Source organism: Lucilia sericata, unplaced genomic scaffold (genome assembly GCF_015586225.1).
Source record: "Lucilia sericata isolate MDLA Ls3-8-SP2 unplaced genomic scaffold, ASM1558622v1 Contig000333F_arrow, whole genome shotgun sequence".
In the NCBI taxonomy this organism is placed as follows: domain Eukaryota; kingdom Metazoa; phylum Arthropoda; class Insecta; order Diptera; family Calliphoridae; genus Lucilia; species Lucilia sericata.
Genome location: NW_023994354.1, coordinates 243,219 through 270,547, shown reverse-complemented (window position 1 = coordinate 270,547; position 27,329 = coordinate 243,219). Strand labels below are relative to the sequence as shown.

At 34.4% G+C, this 27,329-nt stretch overlaps 1 protein-coding gene across 1 annotated transcript; it reads left to right on the top strand.

Annotated features, from left to right (window-relative positions):
• Positions 1 to 3,126: 3,126 nt before the first annotated feature.
• LOC119603755 (glycine-rich cell wall structural protein) lies at positions 3,127 to 5,280 on the top strand. Its single transcript, XM_037955917.1, has 2 exons — positions 3,127 to 3,747; positions 3,836 to 5,280. Exons 1-2 carry the CDS (start codon positions 3,429 to 3,431, stop codon positions 4,456 to 4,458), a joined length of 942 nt encoding a protein of 313 aa, XP_037811845.1. The 5' UTR covers positions 3,127 to 3,428; the 3' UTR covers positions 4,459 to 5,280.
• The last annotated feature ends 22,049 nt before the right edge of the window (positions 5,281 to 27,329 follow it).

The window sequence follows — 27,329 nt, the reverse complement described above, 5'->3', positions numbered from 1 at the left end:
AGTCGAGCGAGTCTGACCCTACACCAGTTATGAGAGTAAAAAAAAAAACAAATTTTCTGAAGGATACTTTATATGGGAGCTTCCCCAAGCACTGTGTCATTAGTCTTTTTAAGCAAATTGTGGACATTAAAGTCATTTTTTGAAGGAGGGCTTTGTTTGGGGGCTAGGATCAAAATACATCAGGGTCTTCAAGTATAAAGCTTAGTTGTGTCCCTGAGTATATTAAAGATATACATATACATACACTAAATTTAAGTTAATTATCTTCAAAATTGCGACCCGCAGTTTGATGTCAAGGTTTACATAAACAGATGGACGGACGGTCAGAGGGACGGACGGTCAGACGGACGGACGGTCAGACGGGCGGACATAGCTAAATCGACTCAGAAAACAATTACAAGCCGATTGATATACTTAAAGGTGGGTATAGGACCAGTATTATTGTACGCTAGAAACATCTCCACACAGAGCCAATATAGCCTCCCCACTAAAGTGGTGTAGGGTATAAAGATTACTATAACGCACATAACTGAATAGCGATGAAATTCAACAAAAACAAGTTTTATGGGAGGAAAAATGTTTTTGTAAAATATTATGTGGATCAGCCCAATCTCCATCGAAAATCCGCCACCGGAAAATGACTTAAACACTCTTAATTGCTTAAGAAAATGCAATATAGCAACAAAATTCGTTACAAAAAGGTTTTACAGGGAGATAAATTTCTCTGTCAAATTTTGCAAGGTATATAGTTGTTTCTACCCCTCATAAAAGACCTTCTTCGGAAAATGACTTTAACGCTCAAAACTGACTTAAAAAACATGTTTTATAGAAACTAAAATCTCTCTGTTAAATTTAATGATGATCGCCCCAAATAAAGTCCCCTCAGAAAATTATTTGAACGCTTATTACTTAAGGTCCATATTAGGCCCTCTTTAGAAATTTTCTATAAAACAAATAACTAGCTTAAAGCTAAGAAATCCCACATAAGAAAATATCTCTGTCAAATATAATAAGGATCAGTGCACCATATTAGGTCCTCCTCGGAAAATGACTTTAAAGCCCCTAACTTGCTGCAAAATGGCTCTCCCAGAAAATGACTTTAACGCTCATAAAATTTTTCAAAACACCAGTATAGCAACTAAATTCGACATAAAGAAGTTTGATAGAAACTAAAATCTTTCTGTTAAATTTTATAAGGAATGATTCACAATTAATCCTGCTCCTCAAACATATAAGGCCCTCCTCATAAAATTACTTTTACGTCTAAAAAAATTGTTAAAAATTCTATTAAAAACCACAAATCCCTTCCCGCGAACGCCTCTTGAAATGCCCACATCTGGCCACACTAATTACTCATTTCTTTCTAAAGACTCTTGTGTTATACTCTCTTCGATAAGTATGTATGAGTTTTAATTGTATATCATCATTTTATTAAGATTTTTTTGTTGTATATACTTATTAAGCCTGCACACAACAACAATAATCATAATCGTATGCCGGTCATACTCGTACTACAATTAAAGTCATCGGCAAAGACGTCATCATCATCTCGATGTGTTTGTATGTTGGTATTGTGTGACAGAGTGAACAAAACAAAAAAATGAACAAATGTTATTGTAATTGTAGTCAAAACCGTTAACGCTGTTATTGTTACAGCATGTTTGCAGATGCTGCTTCTTCATTTGTGTTTATTTTTATTTTGTTGTTGCTTGTTTTTTTTTTTTTTTTTTTTTTTTTTTTTGTTGACCATTCATTATTATTATTGCTGGCTAATATATTTGTTGTTGTTGTTTGTTTGTAAGTAAATGTGTATGTATGTATATCTTACTGTAAGATGTGCTGTAATATGTTGATTGTGCGGTAATTTTAGTTGTGGCTCTGTTATTGCTCTTTTGTTTTTGTTTTTGCTTTAATGTTTATTTCTTTTAAACTGTAATTGCAGTCACACTACTAAAGGCTGTTTCATGTTGTTGTTGTCTGTATGTGTTATGTGAAGTTTTAGATATTGCCATATGAGGGGGAATTATTTGCAACAAACATTAATTTAGGGATAATTAAAGTTCGAGCTGTTCCTAGATGTTGACCTATTATAACATGAGTATACTTGTTATAGTTGTTACATATCGCTCATACGCTAACATGGTACAAGATAATTTTTGTATGAAATTTTCTATTGTATCTTTCAAAAAAAGAAAGTTCTGCATTTTAATTTAACTTTTCTAACACTTAAATTAATAGTTAAAATTTTCTCCCTAATGGTGATTTTAATACCTCGAAAACGGAGTTTTGTTTAGTTGAAAAATCTGGTCACCACCAAGCATTAGAACCCCAGATTTCGTAGTTGTTGGTATATGGGCTTTGCAAGCATCAGCTAAAATTACAAACAAACAGCAACAAAATATTACACTTAGGTTTAAAGCCTTTAAAAAAAGTGCAAATTTGCAAATGTATGTAAGTTTATATGATTTTGTATTAGAGCCTAAACTACGCAACATTTACCAAGGAGAGTCTTACATACAATATTATAATATTTCATAGCATTTTATTTAGTTTGTATAAAGATTTTCTATTGCTATTGTAAACATGCAAAAATCTTCTCCAAATGTGCTCAAGATGAAAATGAAATGAAATCTGAAATAAACTCAAATATACAGTACATATTGTTGAAGTTTTTCAAACGACTGCGAAAAAAAAAAACAATTTTTAAGCCTAAATACGACAACAACTACAAGTAAACACCTCTTTTTTTTGTTGCTGTTGACGAACAACAATGAAGAAGATACAATTTACACTCAGATACTCATATAGAGCTGAACTAACTAAATATTTTATTTGTTGGTTCGTCTGTCCGTCTGTCCATACGATTTGTTTTGTTTGGTTTGTTCGGCTGTTTGGTTGGTTCATCTTTTGGTAAGTTGGTGTTTGTTGTGTGTCATGTGAACCTTCTCCCAGCCACAGAAGTCAAAGACAACTACAGTAACAACAATAGCAACAGCAGCCAACAAACAGTTGTTGCTGCTGCTGTTGTTTTTTTTAGTATTCATGGATTGCATGAAATGCTTTTTGGCAAAAATAAATGAATTTCGTCAATTTTGGTATAAATGGATGAGACGCTAACTGTAGATTGTCAGTAAACCATTTGATTTAGTTTAATAAACAACAATCATCGTCGCAACCTAAAGTCGCAACGAATCAGAACTTTCCATCTTTTCCAACCCCTACTATTTTGCTTATACAACAACAACAAAAAAATCAACCACATTTGTTCGTTCAACACACAAATACAAAAAAAAAGGATTACCATTATTATTGTTTGTGTGTGTGTGATAGAGTGCAAGGATATATAAAATACTCGTTAAACGCGTTAATTGTTCGTGTTCTTAAAAGTCGTGTGTTCATAAAGTTTTAGTTAATTTTTATTGAGAATCATGAAAGCTTTCATTTTAATGTCATGCTTGGCTTTGGCTGCTGCTAGGCCAGAAGCTGGTTATGCCTATAATAGACCTGGAGGCGGTGGTGGCTCCCATGGCGGTGGCGGCTTTGGTGGCAGCTCCGGAGGCGGTGGTGGCTTTGGTGGCAGCTCCGGAGGCGGTGGTGGCTTCGGAGGTGGCGGTTTCGGTGGTGGCTCCAGTGGAGGCGGTGGTGGCTTCGGCGGTGGCGGTTTTGGAGGTGGTTCCGGAGGCGGTGGTGGTGGTTTCGGAGGTGGCGGCTTCGGCGGCGGCTCCGGTGGAGGCGGTTTCGGTGGTGGTAAGTTCTAAAGCCTTAAAAATATTGTTAAAAAATTTTAATTTTAACATCCTAATTCATTTTCCTTGTTCTTAATTTTTTTTCCTAGGATCCGGTGGTGGATTTGGCGGTGGTGGCTCTATTGGAGGTTTTGGCGGCGGCGGCGGTGGTGGTGGTGGCACTACTTTGGTGCAGAAACACATTTATGTTCATGTACCACCACCAGAGCCCGAGGAATCTCGTCCCCGTCCCAATATACCCATTGGACAAGCCCAGAAACACTACAAGATTATCTTCATTAAGGCTCCATCTCCTCCTTCCTACCAGGCACCCGTCATTCCCGTACAACCTCAAAACGAAGAAAAGACTTTGGTCTATGTGTTGGTCAAGAAACCAGAGGATCAACAAGATATTGTTATTCCCACTCCAGCTCCCACTCAACCCTCCAAACCAGAAGTTTACTTCATCAAATACAAGACCCAAAAGGATGGCAGCGGCGGTGGTGGTGCTGGAGGTTTCGATGGCGGTGCCGGTGGTGGTTCCGGAGGTGGTATTGGTGGCGGTATTGGAGGCGGCATTGGTGGTGGTATTGGAGGTGGTATTGGAGGTGGTATTGGCGGCGGTAGCGGCGGCAGTGGTGGTTACGATTTGGGTGGTGGTTCCGGCGGTGGTGGTGGTGGCGGTGCTCCTTCCTCCAACTATGGACCTCCTGGCAAATCTGGACCCTATTAAGTCTCTCACAACTGGCTTTGGCAAAAACGCTCTTTTGACCTTTGACTTGTGTTTTTTAACGCATACTTACACTACTGGCTAGTCCTTGCAATTTTTAACACAAAAACATAATTATTTTGACATTTTGACCTCTAACACGAGACTTAAACAACTGCCAAAAATTCAACACAAACAAACCTTTAAAAAATTTTTAAAGATCAAACAACAACTCTAACGCTGTGACTTCCATAACATCAATAACAACCAGACAAATTCTCCACTCGAAACATAAAAAGAAGAGAATCTAAAAGAAAAAGACTTCTTATATTCTGCGGAATATATAGAAGATCTTATAAAACTATCCTTGTGCTAAACTGTAACTTAAATAACGATCTGTGGTTATTTTTTCTCTCATCATAATACTCAACTGTTGTATATAAGCCATGTTTCCTTCATACTCTCTCTCTCTCTCTCTCAGTCTCACTCGAACTATCTCTACAACTATCTCATTGTCCTCAAAATCTTTTTCTAAAACACTATCTAAATCTCTAACTATCTGACTATCTCATCTACTGTAAATGAAACAAAACCTTCTAATTTGTTATTAAATTTAAGTTTGCGCACGTCTCCTTAGAGATTTCTACTCCCCTCATCTAATCTCTACTACTTTTTTTTTTGTACTTGCCTACATTTGTTAACAAAATTTTTTGTTGAGTGGATCCCAGTAAATCTCTAATAAGCGTGTGTATATGTTAAATATATACATATTTTTTAATTAATTGTATTAATTTGTTAAGTATTTTTTATTATGCACAAATAAAAAAAATAACGGTGACAAAATTTGAAAAAAAAAAATCATAATTGAAGTTTTTATTTTATTTTAATTACATTCCATTATATGAATTGCATAAGAGTTTCTTGAAAATTTGCCAATTCATGACAAAATGATTATTACTTTTACTTTTGAGCAGAACAAATATCATTAACAAAACATCTGAAAATGTTGTATAACAATTGTGTGTTATTATCTAATTTTATATCCGCCAAATGTTAGTGATTTTTTCAATTGAACGTGATTTGAAATTAATTTTTAATTTAATTTTATGTTAGATAAACAAATTTAATGTATTATAGGAATTTACATAAGTAAAGTAGGTGATATAAACAATTAATGGGTTAATAAGATAGCAAAACTTTGTCATTGTTACCTACATTTATAGTGCCCTACTTTAGTGCGGAAGTTGTTAATATTCAATTATTTAGTTCTGATCTACAACATCTTCTATAAATAGCTGTTATACTAGCTGTCATTTTATCGAATTTGATCACACTATTACATAATTTACAGTATGACTACTAAAAGTATATTTTGGGCATTGGGGCTGATGAAATCTTGGACCAATGTTGGCTATTTTCAATTTCAAACAAACTGTATCAATAGATAGTTGCTCGCTAGACCCTCAAGTTTGGCTACTATCGTGTTCTCGAACATTCCGGCAAGATTAAACATTCTAGTAAGATTAAAGACTAATTTTAGAACTAAACACTTCATATTAAGTACATATGTATGTTCACCATACCACCAGAAAAGGGGCGGTTATATCATGCCCACGCCCACTTCGTATGTTAGTGTTTATTTTGGTTAAAGGAACAACTTAAGACAAGTAAGAAGTTATAGTCGGGCGAGGCCGACCCTACATCAGTTATAAAATAAAATGTGATTCAGTATTCATAATAAAGCATTTAAGTTCGTATTTATGATAATTCAAATTTCGAAGTGGGGTTTTGTAAAGGGATTAGGATCAAATGAGGCCTTGTCATCAAAAAATTCATCAGGGTCATCAGGAAGGCTATATTGAACATAATTATGAACTTAAAATCCCTATTCGGGAGGTTCAGTTGTATGGGGCTAGGTCAAATATTGGACCAATGTTCATTTTCAATAAGATTCGTCTCTAGTACAATAGAATATTATGTGCAAAATTTCATTGAATTATCTTCAAAATTGCGACCTGTACTTTGATTAAAAGGTTTACAAGCCCTTTTCGGGGGTTTAGTTGTATGGGGGCTAGGTGAAAAAATACAATAGAAGATCATGTATCAAATTGCATTATCTTCAAAAATGCGACCTGTAGTTTGATTACAAGGTAATAGTTAAATCGACTAAGAAAATTATTCTAAGCCGATTGGTATACATTAAGGTGGGTATAGGACCAACTAAAGTGGTGTAGGTTATAAATTGGCAAACTGAATCAAATCTTATGAAATCAAAATGCTTTAAATATGTAGGTGTAGTACCAATAAAGCCACGCCTACTTTTTATGCCCATGAGGGAAAAAATATATGTCAATTTTACAAAATACTTTTAAAATGTATTAAAATTTATAGTATAAAGTAATATATATTAATTATTATGACAACCATGTCCACAACCAAACATTTCGCCCACTTTTCACTATTATAAAACCGTTTGATATATAAAAATATTTACAATTTTAATGATTATAGTTGATTATTTATCAAAACTTTAAAAGTGGGTCTGGTCAATAAAAATATTTTAGTTATATTCGTTATGCATAAAGCTTAATTTAATAAAATTTCGTCAAAAAAAGTTTGCAAAACACGAGAATCAAAACCAGTAAAAAAGTGGGCGGTGTAATGATATGACCTCTCACATTTTCTGTTGGGTTTATGTCAAGCATTTACATCAGATTTAAGATAATGTCATTAAAATTGAAAAGATGTTTAATCAATAAAGTGTAAAATTTTCCTTTCAGACGATTCTTACATTATAGGGATCGCAAGCGATCGCAAAAATTATCGACTCACCTTACATAGTCGTACGATCACATCACAAAACTACAATAAAAAGTCTAGAGACGATAAATCGCTTAACTCTAGGGTTCTATAAATCGACTCTCGAATAATCGAACAATAGACTTTTTGTCGAAAAAAGTCGAAGTCGACTATTTTGTTCCAAAAAAGGCGATAACTCGACTATCCTCTATAAAAATGTCGAAAAGTCGACTTTGTAAATAAAAGTCGAAAAGAGTCGAAAAAGTCGAAGAAACTCGAAAAGTCGAAGAAAGCCGAAAAGTCATAAAAAATCGAAAAGTCGGAAAAAGTCGAAAAAAGCGAAAAAAAGTCAAAAATTTTAAAAAAGTGGAAAAGAAGTCAAAAACTCAAGAAAAGTAAAATAGGTCGAAAAAAGTCGACTATAAAATACTAAAAGACGAAAAGTCTAAAAGTCGACTTTTAATTAAATGAAAAAGGTCGAAAAATCGACTTATCATAAAATGCAAAAAGTCGAAGTTTAACTAAATGCAAAAAGTCGAAAAGTCGTCTTTTCGTTTCAACTATCAAACCCTACTTAACTCTAGCAGTTAATTCAGATTACATCCACCTTAAATAAACACACCCTTAAGTCACGGAAAATTTAAATAATCTAAAGAAGTTTTTTTTTTCTTAATCCTTAACATTTTATAAACTATAAGAAACTCCTTAAAAATTCTCAATTTTCTCTATTAACAAACTTTCTTGAAGTTACTTTTCTTTGCCCAATTTTTCAATTTAATTCCTTATAATACTTTTTCCAAAAATTAATTTTCATCTAGTAGGTTAGGTTAGGTTAGGTTGATAGGAGGATGTATACTACATCAAATCCGAAGAAATACACCTAGGCCACTATCGGGCCTGTTGTGCGCTCCAATTCAAGAAAAAAAAAAAAAAAAAAAAAAAAAAAAAAATTGTTTACTGAATGTTCAGAAACTCAGTTTCCTGGACGTAATTCCTAAGAATCTTCCAATCGGTGTTGGTTAAGAATGTTATTTCCGGAATAACATCACTTCCAAGATACTTGGATCTAACTTCGACGAATGCCTGACAATGGCAAAGAAAGTGCTCCAGAGTTTCACTGTCCTCTCCACATGCTCTACATTCGTCTGAATTCGCACGTCCAATTTTGTATAGATGTGCTCGTAATCCTGTGTGTCCACTGAGAATACGTACCATCATACTAACCTCAGACTTGCTCATTTTGAGAAGATTTCTCGTCTTGCTCTCATCAGGGTCACCCCATAGAATCTTTGTGGTTCTACCCACCGTTTCATTATTCCAAGAGGCCTTATGGGATTCTCTCATCCATATTTTTAATTCAGCTTTTGTTGCGTCGAATGGTTTTGCGTTTGTCAGGTTAACTACATCGAGCTCCCTTCCCTTTAAAGCTATTACATTCGCCCTTTCGTTGCCGATTACTCCCGAGTGGCCTGGTACCCATATGATGTGAACCTTACCTCTGGGAGAGTATTCAGTTAAAGCTTTCTTACAATCCAATACGGTCTTAGATTTAATTCTATCACCTGATATCGCACAAATTGCCTTCTGGCTGTCGGTAAATATATTAAGCCCTGTGGGCGCCATATTTATTCTAATCCAATTTACACATTCCGTTATTGCTCGTACTTCTGCCTGGAAGCTTGTGTTATGATTAGGTAAACGGTGGTATATTTCTGTTTCTGGGTCTTCAATATAGAACCCCAGACCCACTTTGTCCCCTAATTTAGAGCCATCCGTGTAGCAACGGATTCCTACTGGTATTTGCTCTAATGTTCCGCTTGACCAAGACATTCTATCTGGGATTAGCGTTTCAAAGTTTCCGACATATTCAGTGTCTGGTATGCGATCAGGCACGTCCGATGAATGTGTATAACCTTCCAATGTGTCCAGTATACATTGATGACGTGTCCTATAACCGTTTTTGGCCAGTTCGCCTAAAGTAAAGAGCCGTTCGGCTGTAAGCGCCGCCTCATATCTTATATATGTTTCAATGGGTGGAATATCTAGCAACGTTTCCAGAGCCTTGGTTGAAGTAGTACACATGGCACCACTTATACCCAAGCAGCATGTACGCTGAACTCCCTGTAGTAATTTGATATTACACTTTTTGTCCAAAGCAGTCCACCAGATTATTGAAGCATAAGCTAGAATTGGTCTAATTACACTTTTATAAAGCCAATTTGTCATAGTAGGACTAAGACCCCATTTCATGCCTATGGTTCTCCTACATATCGCCCAGCACCGATGTGCCTTGTTGATCCTATCCTCTATGTGGTGTCTCCATTTTAATTTCCGGTCAAGTATTACACCTAAGTACTTAACTTTGTCTGTCACCGGTATCTTCTTGCCCAAGAAGCAAGGTTCAGTATATGTAGAAATTTTTGTCTTTCTTGTGAAAAGACAGATTTCCGTCTTCGCCGGGTTAACATTGAGGCCTCTCGGTTGAGCCCAGCTCAAGGCCGTATTCAGAGCCTCCTCAGCTCTTCTACACAAGTAATTTGGATCCTTTCCCTTTAAAAGTATTACGACATCGTCTGCATAGCAGACAGGTCTAAGTCCTTTCTCGGTTAAGGTCCTTAGGAGGCTATTAATCGTGGTGACCCAGAGTAAAGGTGACAAAATGCCACCCTGTGGTATACCTCGAAATACCTTTTTCCTTATAGTTATATCGTACATCTCGCAGCTTATCCATCTGTTCCTTAGCATGTAGTTGATCCAGTTACGGAGCACCCGGTCAACATAAAACTGGTCTAGGGATTGGATAAGGGTATCAGTGTGCACGTTATTGAAAGCGCCTTCGATGTCAATGCATACTGCCAGTGTATACAGTTTGCTATCGAAAGATTCACCTATGTAGTGGACAACTTCATTTAAAGCGGTTTCCACCGATCGTCCCTTTACATAAGCATGCTGCTTATATTTAAGGTCATTGTATGGTATGCTGCTTTTAACCATGCTATCGACTATCCGTTCCAAGGTTTTAAGTAGGAAGGACGTAAGACTTATCGGTCGATAGGACTTAGGTGTCGCATAGCTAGGTTTCCCTGGTTTGGGTATAAATATTACCCTTGCATCCTGCCATTTAACTGGGGTATATGCCAATTTTAAGCATGCAGTGAATATCTGTGACAGATGTACGGAAACCAGTCCCGCCTCCATCTGCAAAAGTGCCGGGAAAATTCCATCCGGCCCTGCAGCTTTATAGGGAGCAAAGCTCTTGATTGCCCCTTTAACCATGTCAGTTGTAATAACTATTTCCGTGTTACCCTCCCCTTCCTCCAATATCGGTTCATCTATGTTATTCGATATACCGGGTGGGAAATGAGAATCCATTAGGAGTTTCATTGTCTCCTCCATATCCTCAAGCCTCCTGCCCGTGTCATCGATCATAGATTCCGGTTGGACATGAGTTTTGGATAGGAATTTTTTTATCTTCGATACGTCATTTACGCTATCTACCTGTTCACAGAAAAGTTTCCAGGAGTCTCGTTTGGCTTTTCGAACGATTTTCTTATATTCACCAAGTTTATTACGATACTCATCCCAGTATACTGCGGTCTTTTTACGCCGTGCCCGGTTAAATAGTTTGCGAAGAGTCTTCCCAAGGTTCCGGATCTCCCCAGTTACCCAGGGTTTTTCCTGGGCAGATCTCCGCTCTCGCAGAGGGCAGCTGTCCTCGAACGATTCAACCAGGGCACTTGTGAACGTTTCCACTTTGGCATCTATATCCTCTTTATTTCGACATTGAAAAGTGTCCTGACCTAAACGGTTCTTTAGTAAGGTCCCGAACATTGTCCAATTAGTTTTAGACTTATTCCGAAACTTTATCGGCTTTGGTGGTGGCCTTAGTATTTTGAATCTTATGTACCGATGATCAGAAAAGGAGTGCTCGTCCGAAACTCTCCAATCCTGAATTTCGTTTATAAGCTCTTCTGAACATATAGTTATATCTAATACTTCTTCTCTGATTCTATTGACGAAGGTAGCTTTATTACCTAAGTTCAATGTTATCAAGTCTTTAGTATTAAAGAAATCCATGAGGGCTTGTCCCCTGCGATTGGTGTTTGTACTACCCCAAGCTACATGATGCGAGTTGGCATCACAACCTATTACAATTTTCTTATTTTTCCTTTGTGCCTCTTCAACCAGTTTCATCAGATCCGACGTTGGTGGTAGTGTCGGAGAATCGAAAGGCAGGTAAATAGATGCAAGGAATATGTTGCCACGACCTTGCTTCAGCACCGTTGCATCCGATGTTGATAATCCTGTTGAGAGGAGAAAACATAAGTTCTTGTGACCTAAGATACATGTTCTCGGGCGAGATCCTGTATCAGCGTAGAAAAGTTGGAAATTTACGTGATTTAATCCAGAAACCTTGTTGCGAATCGTCCAAGGTTCCTGGATTAAAGCTATATGTATTTTACCTGTGTTGATTTTAGCCATCAGAGCGTTGGTAGCTGTCTCGCTCCGATGGAGGTTTATTTGGATAACCTCAATCATGGTCATCCATTAAACTGTCTTCCAGCGAGTTGGTGGTCACCTCCTCGCTCTTTGGATTTGACTCCTCCGGATAGCCTGAAGTGGCTATTAATGCAGTGAGTACTGTAGATGGCACTGCGGTGTCCTTATCAGGCATAGGAATAGCAATATTTTTAATAGACACATTCCCAATTCTGGAGAGCATTGCTGTTCTGTCTTCTGGCGGGTGAGTGATTTCCTCCTCGCTTTTAGGATTTGACTCCTCAACATTGCTAGTACTTGCTAATGATGCTTTGGGTACTGTCTTAGGTGTTTTAGTGTCCTTGTCGGGGCCGGTTTTGACAGCCCTTTCAATCGGCGCCTTCCCAATTTTGGAAAGGGCAACTACACTTTCTTCTGGCGAGTTAATGGTAAATTCCTCGATTTTAGGATTTGACTCCTCAACGTTATCAGTAGTGGATACTGATGCTGTGGTCTTAGGTTTTTTAGTGTCCTTTTCGAGGCTTGTTGTAACAGCCCTTCCAATCGGCACCTTCCCAATTTTGAATATGACAGATTTAGAGGCGAAGTAAGCCCTACCTTTATTCTTGGCAAGACTAGCCATGGATTTCTGGTCGATACCTATTACAAATAAAGTTCCCTCAGGTTCTTCTTTCCTGTAAAAGACATCCCATTTTTCCACGGCCAGCTCAGCATTTTGACCTCCAAGAATTTCCAGTATACGTTCATTAGCCAGTTTACTGCCCCATCCTTTTATGTAGACAGTGGACTTTAGGAGCACCGGAAGCTCGCTCTTCTTTGCCAGTCCCAGCCTAGCGCCGTCCCAGGGAGGAGGGATACTTTCCACCAAGTTCTTTAGGGTGCTAACACATTGGTGAGATGCCAACCTCATCAACATCACGCCCATGCTGAACTCGCAGCTCTCGCTCTCTATTGGTTGTTTGCCCTTTGAAGCGATTGCATGGTCCACTATCTTATTGTTGACCAGGTCTTCTATTTTACTCTGTTGGTCTATTGGAATTTTGCCTGTCGGATTACCGGCATCGTAAACTGCATAGCAGAGATCGTCCCGGTGCCTACTTCTGGCAACTTTGGCGTAAGATGGCGGCTCTTTTCCTTTTCCTCCGTCTAGCTTCTCCTTCCTCGTTTTTCGGGGCTTCTTTTGAGATTCCCTTACCTTCGAGGTTGATTTCGCCGACGTGTTCGTCTTCGGAATATCTGGCTTGGCGTTGTCACCCTTACTCGCAGGATTCTCACTTGAGATTCCTTTGAGTGAAGTATGGCTTGGCTTCGACTGTGTATTAGAAGACAGGGAGCTCTTTTTCTTCTTAGGTTTATTCTCAGTTGTCAACTCCTCGGGAGACCTGATCCTTTTTGCCTCAGATCTTGTGAGAGAGTCCGATTTTTCCTTTGGAGTGTCGTGGGATTGACTAACTATGATTTCTTGAAGCATCTTTTTCAACTTCCTCCTCTGTGCTCCAGAAAGTCTTTTCTTAGTAATAGGTAGTTTAGCTATGCTATCACTCACCTCTTTCACCATTTGCTCTACTTCATCCTTTTTGGGATTTGCTATAATGGTATTATTTTTATTATCATCTGAGGATTCAGAGTCGGAACCCTCACCTATATTTAAAGGCTGAGGTAGCTTAGAGCTCTCTCCGAGTACATCCTTCTCTTTCACCCCTATATTTTTGCCAGCGGCATGCTGTACACTTGACGCATTGTCCGCCACGGAGGCCAAGGTACCCACCTCCGTAGTAGTATTCTGCTCACGATTGCAGGATGACGACGACACGTGACTCGCGAGTAGATCAACACTTGCCGCCGGTACTGGGTTATTTAGGCCCTGCACCGTAACTTTTATCTTTTTATTTTTATTTTCCATATTTGTTTTTTTTTTCCAGTTTTTTGGTCCGCGGGGAATATAATATTCCCAGGTGGTGGACAATCTGCCCTCCCTCAGCTTAAGTGAAATTAAAGCTGGGAGAGGACAGATGGTCCATCACCACCCCCTATCCGCCACCCGGGGACGCGCTCGGTAGGAAAAATCTGGAAAACTCCCCCGAGAGTAGAAAATAAATACTCATATTCAAATTGTACTTAAAGACGGTTCAGCTTCTGCTTAAATTTAATAAGAAAAGTAGCGTTCTAGGACTTATAAATCTACCACAGTAATTGCAGTTTTTACGGCTGCAACAGTGAAACGAAAACACAAATTCTCAATTACAATATTTTGTTTTTGTTATTTAAAGTTTTGCTGCAACCATTGTCAGCACATCAGCCACACCAGCATCTTCAGCGCCACAGGCACTTCCCCTGGCAAATAAACATACACACACACACACAGATATTACATACACTAATACAAGTAAACAATGTATCTACTCAAGGAAGTTAAATAACAAAACTTTAGGAGGTACAAAATATGTATAAGAAGCTACAGCAAGAAAAATGCTTCAATGCCCGGCAGTTTGTGGAAACTAAATACATATTTTCAGTGATTTTTAGAGGAAAAGCCTCTTAAGTTACCACACGCTACACTAACAAGACTTTCTGCTATTAGCTATTGATTTTCTAACCATACACATACAAATACTAAACACGCCACCTTAAAGGATACCATCTAGTAACTAGTTTATTGTATAAGTTGTATTTAATACCTTTAAAACTGCAGGACTTTAAGTGCATTTTCATGAAGCTAAAACAGATTATGTTTTTTCTTCTATATAACTTGACTCTCTGTCTGTCTGACTAGCTGACTGCCTGTATAGTGCGACTGACTATAACGAAATGCTTTAGCAAAAAAAAAATATAATCTTGGGAATTTTTTCCAACGAAAATAATAAAAATAACTTTATGCACTTTTCTACATTATTGCATAGAAATAAAAGCTCGTGGCAACTAAAGAAAATATTACTTCATTGTAAAATCACAAAACCAGCCAAAGATGATGAAAAAATTCAAACAAACCAAACCAGCCAAATAAAAGTGAAAGTGATAAAGGAATAAATAAATATGAAATCAAAAGAATTATAAAAAGATTTTTTCTTAAGAAAAAGTGTATAAATAAAAATAATAAATGAAAATTCCGAAAAGTTTAAGAAGAGAGATTTGTTTTGAATCTGACTAAAGTTTTGAGATATAGAAGAAGTAGGAAAGTGTAGTCATGTCCGACCATATGATACCCCATACCAGTTATGAGAATAAATTATTCTTTATAGAAACTCCCATATAGGGAGCCTAGTCTATAGTCTAGTCTATAGTCTAGTCTATAGTCTAGTCTATAGTCTAGTCTATAGTCTAGTCTATAGTCTAGTCTATAGTCTAGTCTATAGTCTAGTCTATAGTCTAGTCTATAGTCTAGTCTATAGTCTAGTCTATAGTCTAGTCTATAAGTCTAGTCTATAGTCTAGTCTATAGTAGTCTAGTCTATAGTCTAGTCTATAGTCTAGTCTATAGTCTAGTCTATAGTCTAGTCTATAGTCTAGTCTATAGTCTAGTCTATAGTCTAGTCTATAGTCTAGTCTATAGTCTAGTCTATAGTCTAGTCTATAGTCTAGTCTATAGTCTAGTCTATAGTCTAGTCTATAGTCTAGTCTATTCTAGTCTATAGTCTAGTCTATAGTCTAGTCTATAGTCTAGTCTATAGTCTAGTCTATAGTCTAGTCTATAGTCTAGTCTATAGTCTAGTCTATAGTCTAGTCTATAGTCTAGTCTATAGTCTAGTCTATAGTCTAGTCTATAGTCTAGTCTATAGTCTAGTCTATAGTCTAGTCTATAGTCTAGTCTATAGTCTAGTCTATAGTCTAGTCTATAGTCTAGTCTATAGTCTAGTCTATAGTCTAGTCTATAGTCTAGTCTATAGTCTAGTCTATAGTCTAGTCTATAGTCTAGTCTATAGTCTAGTCTATAGTCTAGTCTATAGTCTAGTCTAGTCTAGTCTAGTCTATAGTCTAGTCTATAGTCTAGTCTATAGTCTAGTCTATAGTCTAGTCTATAGTCTAGTCTATAGTCTAGTCTATAGTCTAGTCTAGTCTATAGTCTAGTCTATAGTCTAGTCTATCTAGTCTATAGTCTAGTCTATAGTCTAGTCTATAGTCTAGTCTATAGTCTAGTCTATAGTCTAGTCTATAGTCTAGTCTATAGTCTAGTCTATAGTCTAGTCTATAGTCTAGTCTATGGTCTAGTCTATAGTCTAGTCTATAGTCTAGTCTATAGTCTAGTCTATAGTCTAGTCTATAGTCTAGTCTAGTCTAGTCTATAGTCTAGTCTATAGTCTAGTCTATAGTCTAGTCTATAGTCTAGTCTATAGTCTAGTCTATAGTCTAGTCTATAGTCTAGTCTATAGTCTAGTCTATAGTCTAGTCTATAGTCTAGTCTATAGTCTAGTCTATAGTCTAGTCTATAGTCTAGTCTATAGTCTAGTCTATAGTCTGGTCTATAGCCTAGTCTATAGTCTAGTCCGCCTTTACTGTTGTCTAGTCTGTAGTCCAGTCTACAGTCTAGTGTATAGTTTGGCAGATAATAAGTTTAGTATTTTAAAACCTAGAAAAGTACTGTTCTTGTTATAAATCAGTACTTTTTCAAAAGTTCAATTTTCCCTTCATATATATATTTGCTAATAAAATCTACAAAATGTTGTACTAAATCTAAATTAGAAAACTACGTCACAACAAAAAAAGAAAAACACTCAACATCTCTCTTTACCACCATATTCGAGTATCATCTGAGTGTTACACAAAAGTGCCTAAGGCATAAATGAAAAAAACAACTTTAGAGTGATAAAAGTTAACGGAAAAAAATCTAAGTAAATTTCACAAAATAGTTGTATCTGAAAATCTTAATCTAAATTTCAAACTTAAAATAATAAAATAAAAATTATGATAATATATATAAGTATTTAGGAAATGCATACACAATTTACAACAACTTTAACGAAAGATTTTACATTTGTTTGTGAAACAAGTCAAGAAGACAACAAATTTGTAACTGAATGTAAAGACGAGGTTGCGATGCAACGGGCTGCAGTTGATATTATGCAAAAACAATATTGTTTACAATGGTAAAATTTGCTAACACAAAAGGAGAAATTTTGTAAGAAAAAAAAGAAACAAAAAAACTAATGTAAATAAATAAAAAAAGCAAATTATAGCTTAATGGTTGAGGATGGTCACAAAATACCCTATAGCTATGATTATTAAATTATGTTCATACCTATGAAAATTAGAAAAAGATTAATGTGAAGATGTTTAAGTAGGAGTGATTATACCCTTCATTATAGTGTATTTAAAAAAACATTAATTTAAATCTTTTCTAAACCTTTTTCCTTAAAAAATCGAATTTCATTCATAACTTATTTATATCCCTGATTTTAATAAACAGAGACATTTGTAACATAACAGCTTTTAAAGTAACGTGCTTAGTGTAGGGTAGAAAATATTCATGGTTTTTAGGATTGCAAAGAGTTTTCTATTGTATTTTTGTTGCATTTCTTTTTTTATAATTATATACATACAGTCCAGCATCTAGTTAAACATCTAACTTGTGGTAATGTGTTTGTTTTTAATTTGAACTTCAGCTAACGTTTATTGTAAGTAACAAAATGTGTTACTTATTTTACATATTTTTGCAGAAAACTAAAACAATGAAAAGGCCAGAGTTGTAGCGCCTTCCTAAAAGCAAAATTGTGATTAACAAGAAGACTACGTTAAAAGTTATCCATTTTCCATATTCCCTTAAAGCAAAGAGTTTGCTCTTCACGGGTACAAATTTGTTTATAACAAATATCACTAGTTTCTTTTTATAAAATTAAAAAAAAAAAAAACTGTAGGAGTTGATTACCACAGATGAATCGAAATAAGTGATAACATTAACAGCCATTGGAAATGTCAGCAAAAAGAAAAATACAAAAAACTTTGACTTTCATATTTTCCTTTAAAATACAAACAAATAGTTATGTGTAGCATTTAAATTACATATATTGTGACATATGGACTTGAGTGAATATAAAGGTTCACGCCTTCCAATGTTTAAAAAAATAGGTATTATTGGGAAATCTTGGGGGAGAATCTGCTTTATGCGAATATGGTGATTACCTAGTAAAAACATGGTAATGACTTGTACTTACTCAAAAACTTACTACCGGTCCATATTCAAGCACTTTGCTCAACTACTCGAGCTATCCACTCACCACTGCCCCTTTGTGTATCTTACACGCAGGTCGCAATTTTTGTACATGGATAAAGCCGGTCCATGTACAAGCACTTTGCTCCAGTACTTGAGCTATCTAATCTCTGATTGCTGCCCCGTTGCTTAACTTCCGAGATGTAAAACATCACTACCGTTTACAACCACGCAGATGGGATGACCTCTGTTGATTCGGCAACAGCACCGATAGACCGAAGTACGAATCCATCAAATATGCCGAGACTTTGTTCTTACTCACAGTGATACGCTGTGGTAATTCGGTTATGAACAGAGTTTACTCTGAACATATCTGGACAAGGAAGGAAAATTCAATGGTATCACTTATCCGACACATTCAGAAGAGAAAAACATACGACACACTTATTCTAGGTAGACAGCCACTCCTCTGTGGGGTATCTGTTGTTTCGGCAACAGCACCGAACTTATCCCGAAATATTGACTTTACCTTACATCAGTCTTTTAACCACAACTCACTCTTTCCGTGAATTTGGGTTTTAACCTATGGTTTATACCGCTCCTAGAAACTTAAGATAACAGAAACTTATCCCGAAAAATGTATATTTCACCGTGTATCAATCTTTTAACCAAGCACCCACAGCCAATACGCGGAACCCGAAGGAACCTCGATCAACTCTCCAGCCAGGATAAAGTCCTATGGGCAACTGGCTACTCATAGTACCAGATTATGTGGTGCTCTGGCTCGACCCATGTGAAATCATTCTAAGTAAAGGCTGAGGATACGTTTGATCATCACCAGTTTAAAGTCCTGGCTAGAGGTGCTTATAGCACCTCTTTTCCCCGGGATTGCAGTACATTAAGATTGGGTCTTTCATAAAGAAAATATGTCCAGTGGGGGGAAGGGGGGCGTGAGAAGGGTATATATTAGTTTGTCATTCCGTTTGTAATTTCCAAAATATAATTTTCCGAATAAAGTATACATATATGTATATTTTGGATCCTTATAGATAGCGGAGTCGATTAAAACATGTCCGTCTGTCTGCCCGCCTGTGTGTCTGTTAAAATCTGAAGGTCCCAAATATCGTTGGAATTCAAATATTCAACAATTCTTTCAAACATACTTTCGAGAAGTTTCCTATTTAAAAGCAGCAAAATTCGTCCATAAATAACGGAGATATAACCACACCATCGCCTACTGCTATATTTGTTAACACCACTATGTTTATATTCATGTCGTTTTTGTATCCATGTTTATTTTTCCATTTCGTCATGATCTTTAAAAGTTCATTTACACGTGCGACCAACCATTGTTTGACTCCATGCCACCAATGCCTCAGTTAGTACCTTGAGTGTAACTACACCAGAGCCAATCTCACTTACATTACATTGATTTAAGGAAACAAGTTGTTAAACAAATAAAAGAAGAAAAGTTTTCTTTGGTTCAATAATTTTTTTTGGCTACAAAGAAGTGATGGTATATTTAGTTTGAAAATTAATATGTAACAGCTGTAGCTGAACTATTTGTAATATTTACAAATACAAATTCATCTGTACCTCTGTTATCTTGTTTTTATCTACCTAAAATGTTAATGTCGATCAAAAACTTTATAAGGCTACAGATGATTTTCTTCGCTATACCTACATACGTATTTGTGAAATTTTTGATACGAAATCGGTTGTGAAGTAATTTCTTATATCGTATGCTATAGCTACTTTCATACTACTTAAAGTACCCATGCTACTTACTATCTAATGAATATGTAACTACTTAAATATGTAATTACTAGAAGTGGCAAAAAGTCATTACAAAGCTTTTTCTAAATGAAAAAGAGCATTCTGAATTTCATAGCACCGACAAATTGCTTTTTAATTTTGCTTGTGTGTCTGTTTCACTCATTTTGGTTAAAAAAAAAACTTTGGTAAACAGTATGATGCAATCGCCGCACGAAGTTTAAGTTCATTTGGTCGCTGTTAACACGGTTGTTGGAGTTTTCTTCTTTTAAACGTTTTTCATTCATATAAAACAGTTTTCTACGTATTGTGTGTCTTAAAAGGGTCATCACTTTTTTTATACTTTACTAGAAAAAAAACATGTCTTGACTCGTTTGTGTGGCAGTTGAAGTTGTTGTTATTAAAGTACTTTTTTATGCATTTCTTTTCTTTCCATTCAAATGGTGTTAATAGTGCAAAATGTTGTTAGTTGTTTTTTTACCACTTTGTTAAATATTAGTTGCTCTTTTCTTTTTTTGCATTAAAGAAACTATGTAGTTAAAGAAATAATGTAATTCATTTGTAAATATGAGCTGTTTTTGTATCTTTTTCAAACTTCCTTCTTGGATAAATATTTTTTTGTTTAATATATTTTTTTTTCAAAGTTTTATACTGGTTATTTTTCCGCTCGTTTTGCTGCGTTTTAATTTTTTTTTTGTTGCTTTTGTTGTTGGCATAGATAGACAAAGTGCTTCGCAAACTGATGACTTTGTCATAGAGTTGAAAGTGTTTTAGTTTTTCTTTAAACTGTCATTAGTTTATAAAGTTTGTAATTAGTTTTTATTTCGCTTTTTTCTAATAGGTAGATTTACCGTTGCTGTTGTTTTATTTATTAAAGTCCACATTTTTGTTGTTGCATAAATTATAAAATAAATGGTAAGGACAGCATAAATTTCAAATATGGGGGATTTCATGTTTAGTGATCTTCGATGTCTTCGAAACCTTGTCTTGAGTTTTAAAACATTCGCTTTGCTTTGGACTAGTCGAAATAATGCACCATTTTTTACCATTTTCAGTAGCCTTTGACCTTGGATCAAAAAAAGATTATGTGCCAAATTTCATCAATTTACACACATACAGACAAACAGACGGACGGACGGGCAGACGGACGGACATAGCTAAATCAACTCAAACTTTGACCCATTATATCTCATAGAGCTCTTGACCGATCTTGTTTAAAAATATGTGTAAATTTCATACCGATCGAAAGACATAGGTATCAAAAATTGGGTCACTTAGCATGAAGTACCCCATATGTATTTCAATATTACTGCTGTTTTGAACCAAAGATATCGATTTTTTAAATCACTTCTGTTTTTTCCTCTTTTTTGCTCAAATCACTTATAAACTATGAACTCCAGCCTGAAAAAAATTTATTCATTTCATGGATAGTACAACTTTTGCAATTTATAGAGCTGTGCGAGTGGAAAATACATACAATCAGTAATTAAATAATGAATATATTAGAAGAACTACCCAGCAAAAACTCGGTAATGACTTTCAGTTGTAACTACTAACCATCATTTAAATGACTACTTCACATTGTCCTGATTACATATAAGTAGTATAATCACCCCTATTCTGCATTTCGATTACGTTTACGCATTCAGTTACGCAACGATCGAAAAAAGGTATTCCAACAAAAAACTGAATCGTAAGAAAAAGAAGAAGCAATACCATTTCGTTTCAATGCTTTCTGCGTTACGATCATACCTATGTTTTTTTAAGTTGAAGTTTATGTGGCGGAGAGTCGAATCGAAATGCAAAATACCAAAGTTGCCAAACGGAGAAAATTTCGATTCGAATTGAAATGCAGAATAGGGGTCAATATCTTCTTAATAATAATGTGTTATATAAATACTTTCTAATTCATTAGAAATCTTGTCCGTGAAACTATATAAGTTGTATATGTTTTTACGTACTATTTACATTGACTGCTTTTTCCAATTACTTGTAAGCGGTTGTGGTAACTTCTTGCCTCTAACGTCATCACAAAAGTCCCTCTCAGTAGATTCTCATTCACTAAGGTCCCTAAATTTTAAATTTTGTATTTCTATGTTCTATAAAAAAATAAAAAATATCAAAAAGTAAAAAACAAAAAAGTATAAAAATCTCTCTCAATAAATTCTCATTTAATAAGGACCGTGTGTCATGTGTTCCGGTTAACCATTATACAGAATCCAAAAGGTACCATTTGAAGAATGGAAATGTAACAGAGTTCCCACTTACAGAATATTAATCAGTATGTTAAAATTTATGTTCCTAGGTTGAATATTTTAGAAAATTTAAAAAATACAATTTACGAGATAAAAAGTACTAAAAAGTTCTCTCTTAAAGAATCTTATTCAATGAGGACCGTGTATGTTTAATGATCATGTGCTTTGAATTCATATAATAGAACATAGAAATAGTATCATTTGAAGAAAGAAAAAGTACCAAAAGTGAAATAAATTCTACCTTAGTGGAAAGTACTAATTAAAAGAGTACAATTTTTCCCTATTTTCGCTTAGAAATATACTTATTCGAGAATTAAGTTTACAAAATATTCCGTATTTAAATCTATATATCATAGATACAGCTCAAACAATTTAAATCTGCATTCATTTGTTCCAGAAAAATTGTATGTACATATTTCAAAAAGGTACCAAACAATTTACTCGAATTTGGTCCTATATAGCCCTTAGTACTCGAATTAAAAAATAATATACCAATAGCTTATTTTGTGTGAGTAAATAAACTACTTTATCAAATTTTATAAAAATTGGCTCAATGAGTTTGAATAAAATTAAATTTCCCATTTTTCCCCTTTTTGGTACTTTTCTTCCCAGTGAAATAGTAAAAATTTTCTTTCAATAAGTATTAAGGACTACTTCAATAAATCGTAAAAGTTTTCTTAATGTGCTTAAAAAAAAGTACCAAAAATACAGTTTTCTCCCTTTTACACCCAAAAAGTACTGAATTTTAAAAAAGTACGAAACAGGTGTCTCCTAATTTTGGGAGATATATTCAAAATATTTACAAAAATGTTATTTTGTTTATTAGTTAAAAAGTTATAAAAGGTACCAAAATCACCTTTGTTACACATTTTCACCCTTTAAAAGTACGAATTTCAAAAAAGTACCAGACACCCATCTAATTATTTTAAGAGTAGATACAGGTGCATTTTTCTTGCATCACTAATATTTTGTATGATAATTAAGAAAACCTGTTTTACCCGTTTTTCCCCCTTTTTTACCCATAAATTCAAAAAATCCCTCCCAAAAACACATCTAGTATCAAAATTTTATGATTCTATATTCAGCCGTTTGGGCTGTGCGATGATGAGTCAGTCAGTAACGCTACTCTTTTATATATATAGATAGATTGGACTACAATCATGATTAGATTGCATTTAAATCTATAACATAGCCTTGGTTAAAGTTTATCTAGTCGAGTATTGACTAAATTACAATTTCGATTGCGAAACAGACTATAGTATCGTCTGCAGAATAAGCAATAATCTCGAGTATAGACTAGACCAGCGAAAGCTCTCAAATGAGCTCCTACTCATTCCTTCACGCGTATGTATGCTCACACATGTATAAAAAGCAAACAAAACCAGTTATAGAACTAATTTTTTACTCTCTGACTTTCGCTGGACTCGACCACACTTTCAGCTATAGACTTGACTAAAGACTAGCCTATAGTCACGACTATAATTTCTGATGGCAAAGCATCAAAATAATTTTTTTTATGATTCTATGAAAAACTCTCTATCTATTGGTTGTATGAAAATTTTCTGTAAAAAAAAGCATATTTGTTGAATACGCAATATATTGCATTATTGAAATATTTCTGTATGCATTTTTTCTTAAATTAAATTTTAAATGTTATAAGTTTACATCTGTTTGGCAAGAAAACAAAAATGTTTTCATTTTTATTTAAATTTTTACATTTAATTGCAAATAATTCCTGGTAAATTACTTAAACTAATATAATATTTTTTACTTTTTAAATGTTTACTCACAGACAGGTTTTGTATAAAATAAATCCTGAACTCTGGTAATCCTCTTTTTTATTATTTTAACAAAAATTTATAAAACTAAAGAGTTGTGTAAAAGTTTTAGCAGAATAATGTCAGAGATTTTTATCTAACAAAAAATACTTTTAACAAGTAAGAGTTATATAATCGGCTAAGCCGATTTACATTCATCATAGAGAATTTTTTATTATTGTTCTATGTTTTTTTTTAATTTTTAAGATTTTAATTAAATTTTTAAAAATTAATTTCTTTAAAAATTTTTTACTTTTTTTATTTACATTTTTATATGAAATTTGCAGGGGTTATGTTATATCAGATTTTTGCTTATATCTCCCTAATTTATGTATCGATTCTGCAGATCTTAAGTAGGAAATATTTTAAAAGCATGTCTGGCAAAATTATTGCAGACTTGGATTTCGAAGATATCGGGAGTCTTCAGAAAATTGATATCAACAACAAGTAGGAAAGTATAGTCGAGCATGGCCTACCATATAATACCCTACACCATGAGTATATTTTAAAAATTTTATTTTTCATAAAGAAACTTTTATGTTGAATTTTATCTTAATTCCAAAGTATTTAAGCAATTTATTGATAAAAAAACTAATTTTCTAAATATAATTATATAGGAGTATAGGTCAAACATGGGCCGATACTTATTCAATTTGGGAAAAGGATATATTTTTAAATAACAATTAGATATGTTGAGTTTCATTGCGATACAAATGGTTAAAATTAAATTTTAGACGTTTAAGACATTTTTTGAAGGGAGGGGGTTTGTATGAGGGCTAGGGTCAAATAAGGGCCGATCATTACGAAAATCTAGTATAGTATATTTGACGTAATTATGACATAAAAAGCCCAAATCGGGAGGTACGGTTGTATGGGGGCTAGATGAAATAATGGACCGATTTCAACCATGTTCAATAGGCTTCGTCCCTGTACCAAAAAACATGTGTGGTCCAAATTTCATCAAATTACCTTGAAAATTGCGGCCTTTACCTTGCGCACAAGGTTTACATGAACAGCCAGCCGGACAGACAGAATCGAAAGGTAAACGTTAAGTTGGGTGTGGACCAATATTTTTGTGTGTTACAAACATCAGCACAAACGTATAATACCCTCCCCACTATAGTGGTGTAGGGTATAAACATACAGACAGACAGATGGACTTAGATTAATATTATTGTAGAAATTTCAAACTGAATGACAGTCTCATACATACCCTTCTCATGAAGGTGAAGTGTATAAAAATGCATATAAAGCTGAATTGTTTCATTCTTTTTGTAAGTTTTTGCAGAAAGGATGAAGCTACTTTAGATGTTCTATATTGATCTGGCTTAAAAGTTAATTGTTGAGATCTTATTTTATTGTCGAAAGCTTTCTTTAAGAACTTATACATAAGTATATCATATATTAAGGTTATGTAGAAATGGAATTAAAACTAATATTGTTATTTTTAAAACATTTTTTCGGTATTTACTTTCTTTCAATTCTCTTAAGGCGATAAAAGTATTTTGTACCAAAACTTAAACGTATCAAAAAATATTAAAAAAAAAACTTTAAATATTTTATCCACACACACAACAATTTTCATACTGCATCCTTAGTATTTCTACGTACCATGTGTTGCCAAGAGTTGGCAAAACTTCTTAGCAAATAAAAACCAAAAATATATATTCAACAAACCATAAACATTTATTTTCATTTCAAAAACAGGACAGAGAAATTCTTTAGATGTTTTATATTGTTTTGGCAATACAAAGGACTCGTTTACAATAAAATATGTAAATTTTTATTTGTCAGATTTTATTGTTGGAGCAGACCGCCCCCCAAAGGTTGTAATCGGAGATGAGAAAAAGGTCATTTATACATTTTGTAAAATGTTGTTCTGTTGCTATTGATAACGACACCATCCGCTGTATTTACATTTATAGTTTCCTGTTTTGTTCTATTCATAATCACTGGGGTCCAAGTTTTTCATGTGGAAAAACGGCCTATTAGCAATTGAGTGTTTTTTACAAGACTACATATTTTAAAAGTGTAGTGTTAAAATATATGTTGGTATGTATGTACATTAATTAGGTTGCTGCAAATTAAAAAGGTTCATGTTTCATTTTGATTAAAAGATTTTATTTCCTTGTCCAAGTTTTTTTGCAAAATCAAAAAGTAAATAAAATCCAAAATAACTTTCCTCTCTTACTACTAGTTTTCTTTACCGTGATCTAGCTGCTTAATCAGACATTATCCTAAGTCAACTAAACTAGTTTATAGTATTCTAATAGAATAATTCTATAGAGTAGCTTAATGCGAATTCAAACAGGAAATACCCCAACTAATCTACCGAGCCACCCTATTTTTAAATAGGATACTTTATTAATTTTCCTGTTCTCTCAAACTTCCGTTACCTTTTCAAATTTCTTACTTAAACATACTTACGCTTGTTTAAATCTGCCTAAATATACTCCCAACATTCCTGTTTCTCATAAAAATTATCCAAAAATCAACATGTAGAAAATGTCATCCCTTGAGTTTAACATAAAATATTCAATATAGTTTTTGCACTCATTCTATTCTATAGACTCTATAGTATATAGAATGAGTCTATACTATAGACTCTATAGTGAGTAAATAAAGTTTTCTATTAGTTATAACTTCCGCTTTGAGAAATCCCACTATCGAATCAATGATAAACAAGTAAAAAAGTATAGTCGGGCGTAGCTGACCATATTATACCCTACAGCAAATATGAATATATCTAAACTCTGTATTATTTTTAATAATAAATAATTTATGTTGATTTTTTCCTTAATTTCGATATATTTTTGATGAAAAAATGATTTTCTGATAAAGGCTGTATCCTATCAAATTTTCTGGCCCGTATGCGTAAAGTATAAGAAGATATTGCTAAACCAAGTAAGAAAGTATAGTCGAACATAGACGACCCTATATACATATAATATATATAGGGAATTTCGTGTCAAGTAACTTTTAAAATCGATGTCTTCCGATTTGGATGAAAAGTTAGTATTATGGGATAGTAGATCAGACACAAATTTTCAGCTCTATCGGTCAAGAACTGCCGAGTCAGACGGGGTAACAGTTGGACATTTTGGTCATACAGGGCTTTATTCAAATGAGTGTAACTTTTCACCTAATGGTCCTAGCAAAAATTGTCCACAGGAATCAGATAGCTATTTCTTCTTATTAGTAGTTAGTTAGTTAGTTAGTGGTTAGTTAGTAGTTAGTAGTAGTTAGTAGTTAGTTAGTAGTCTAGTAGTTAGTTAGTTAGTTAGTTAGTTAGTTAGTTAGTAGTTAGTAGTTTAGTTAGTTAGTTAGTTAGGTTAGTTAGTTAGTTGTAGTTAAGTTAGTTAGTTAGTTAGTTATAGTTAGTTAGTTAGTTAGTTAGTTAGTTAGTTAGTTAGTTAGTTAGTTAGTAGTTAGTTAGTTAGTTAGTTAGTTAGTTAGTAGTTACGTTAGTTAGTTAGTTAGATAGTTAGTTAGTTAGTTTCAGTTAGTTAGTTAGTTAGTTAGTTATTAGTTAGTTAGTTAGTTAGTCTAGTTAGTAGTTAGTTAGTTAGTTAGTTAGTTAGTTAGTTAGTTAGTTAGTTAGTTAGTTAGT

Excerpts from the sequence above, each read along its gene's own strand:
- LOC119603755 (XM_037955917.1), top strand. The coding sequence starts at position 3,429 with ATGAAAGCTTTCATTTTAATGTCATGCTTGGCTTTGGCTGCTGCTAGG. Across the intron at positions 3,748-3,835 it reads TGGAGGCGGTTTCGGTGGTG|GATCCGGTGGTGGATTTGGC; the intron begins GTAAGTTCTAAA and ends TTTTTTTCCTAG.